Source organism: Sinocyclocheilus rhinocerous, unplaced genomic scaffold (genome assembly GCF_001515625.1).
Source record: "Sinocyclocheilus rhinocerous isolate Xijiao unplaced genomic scaffold, SAMN03320098_v1.1 C36260454, whole genome shotgun sequence".
In the NCBI taxonomy this organism is placed as follows: domain Eukaryota; kingdom Metazoa; phylum Chordata; class Actinopteri; order Cypriniformes; family Cyprinidae; genus Sinocyclocheilus; species Sinocyclocheilus rhinocerous.
In genome coordinates this window covers 1-950 of record NW_015777217.1, presented here as the reverse complement: position 1 = coordinate 950, position 950 = coordinate 1, and the positions used below count along the sequence as shown (strand labels likewise).

At 42.2% G+C, this 950-nt stretch overlaps 1 protein-coding gene across 1 annotated transcript; it reads left to right on the top strand.

Annotated features, from left to right (window-relative positions):
* Window positions 1-322: 322 nt before the first annotated feature.
* LOC107735724 (cullin-7-like) lies at window positions 323-910 on the top strand (the record flags this gene model as incomplete). The annotated part of the gene is made up of 3 exons (XM_016547316.1): window positions 323-432; window positions 530-625; window positions 735-910. Coding segments are annotated over exons 1-3 (338 nt in total), but the record flags the coding sequence as incomplete, so codon positions are not given.
* Between the last annotated feature and the right edge of the window lie 40 nt (window positions 911-950).

Sequence of the window (950 nt, the reverse complement as noted above, 5' to 3'; positions counted from 1 at the left end):
AGAAATCGCGATAGGTTTTTTTTGTCCATATCGCACAGCCCTAGGTAGTAGCAGTATTCATATGGACATTCGAATAACCCATTCATAAAAACAGTCACTTGTTTTGTTCTGGTGGATTTCTGTATTCAAAATTGCACAACATTCATTCATTTGTAACTTCCCTATCGTGTCTTACTGGCATATTTTTAATATGGTTTGCTAAATATTTTCCCTTATAAAGGTAAAATATTGGACCTAGAAACCCTAGAAAATTGCCCTTTAATGGAAGAATACATTTCTGTCACTGCAACTTGATGAAGATCCTTTATCATTTTCTTCATTCACAGGCAGTTGACTGTGCTTGTAGCCAGTGAGGACTCAAGTTACATGCCAGCTCGCATTGTAGTCCTAGGAGGAGATGATCCCACAAACATCAATACTGAACTCAACACTGTGAGAAAGCCCTTCTCATTCATCTTCATCTTACAGGTGGTGACTGCACATTGAACTTTAAGATGATACTTTCTCTTCTTTTTTTTGTGTTGGACAGGTAAATGTGGCACCCTCCGCCAGTCATGTGTTTTTGCTGGAGAATATGACCCGCTTCTGGCCCATCATTCAGATCAGAGTCAAAAGATGTCAACAGGTCGGACCTATAGAATGAAATGTGGCAGAACTTGCCTGGAGTTATACGTAAATCCTGAGATGTTCTTTATTCCACTTCTAGTACAAAGTATGTTTCTTCCTGTCAACAGGGTGGCATTGACACACGAGTGCATGGGTTTGAGGTTCTGGGGCCGAAGCCCACGTTCTGGCCGGTGTTTAGGGAGCAGCTGTGCTGCCGCACTTATCTCTTCTATACGACAAAAGCTCACACCTGGTGCCAGGAGATCCTGGAGGACAAGAACCAGCTGCTGCAGCTCTTTAACAGGTGAGAGCTGTCATAGCTATAGAGTGGAATTAAGATGGTA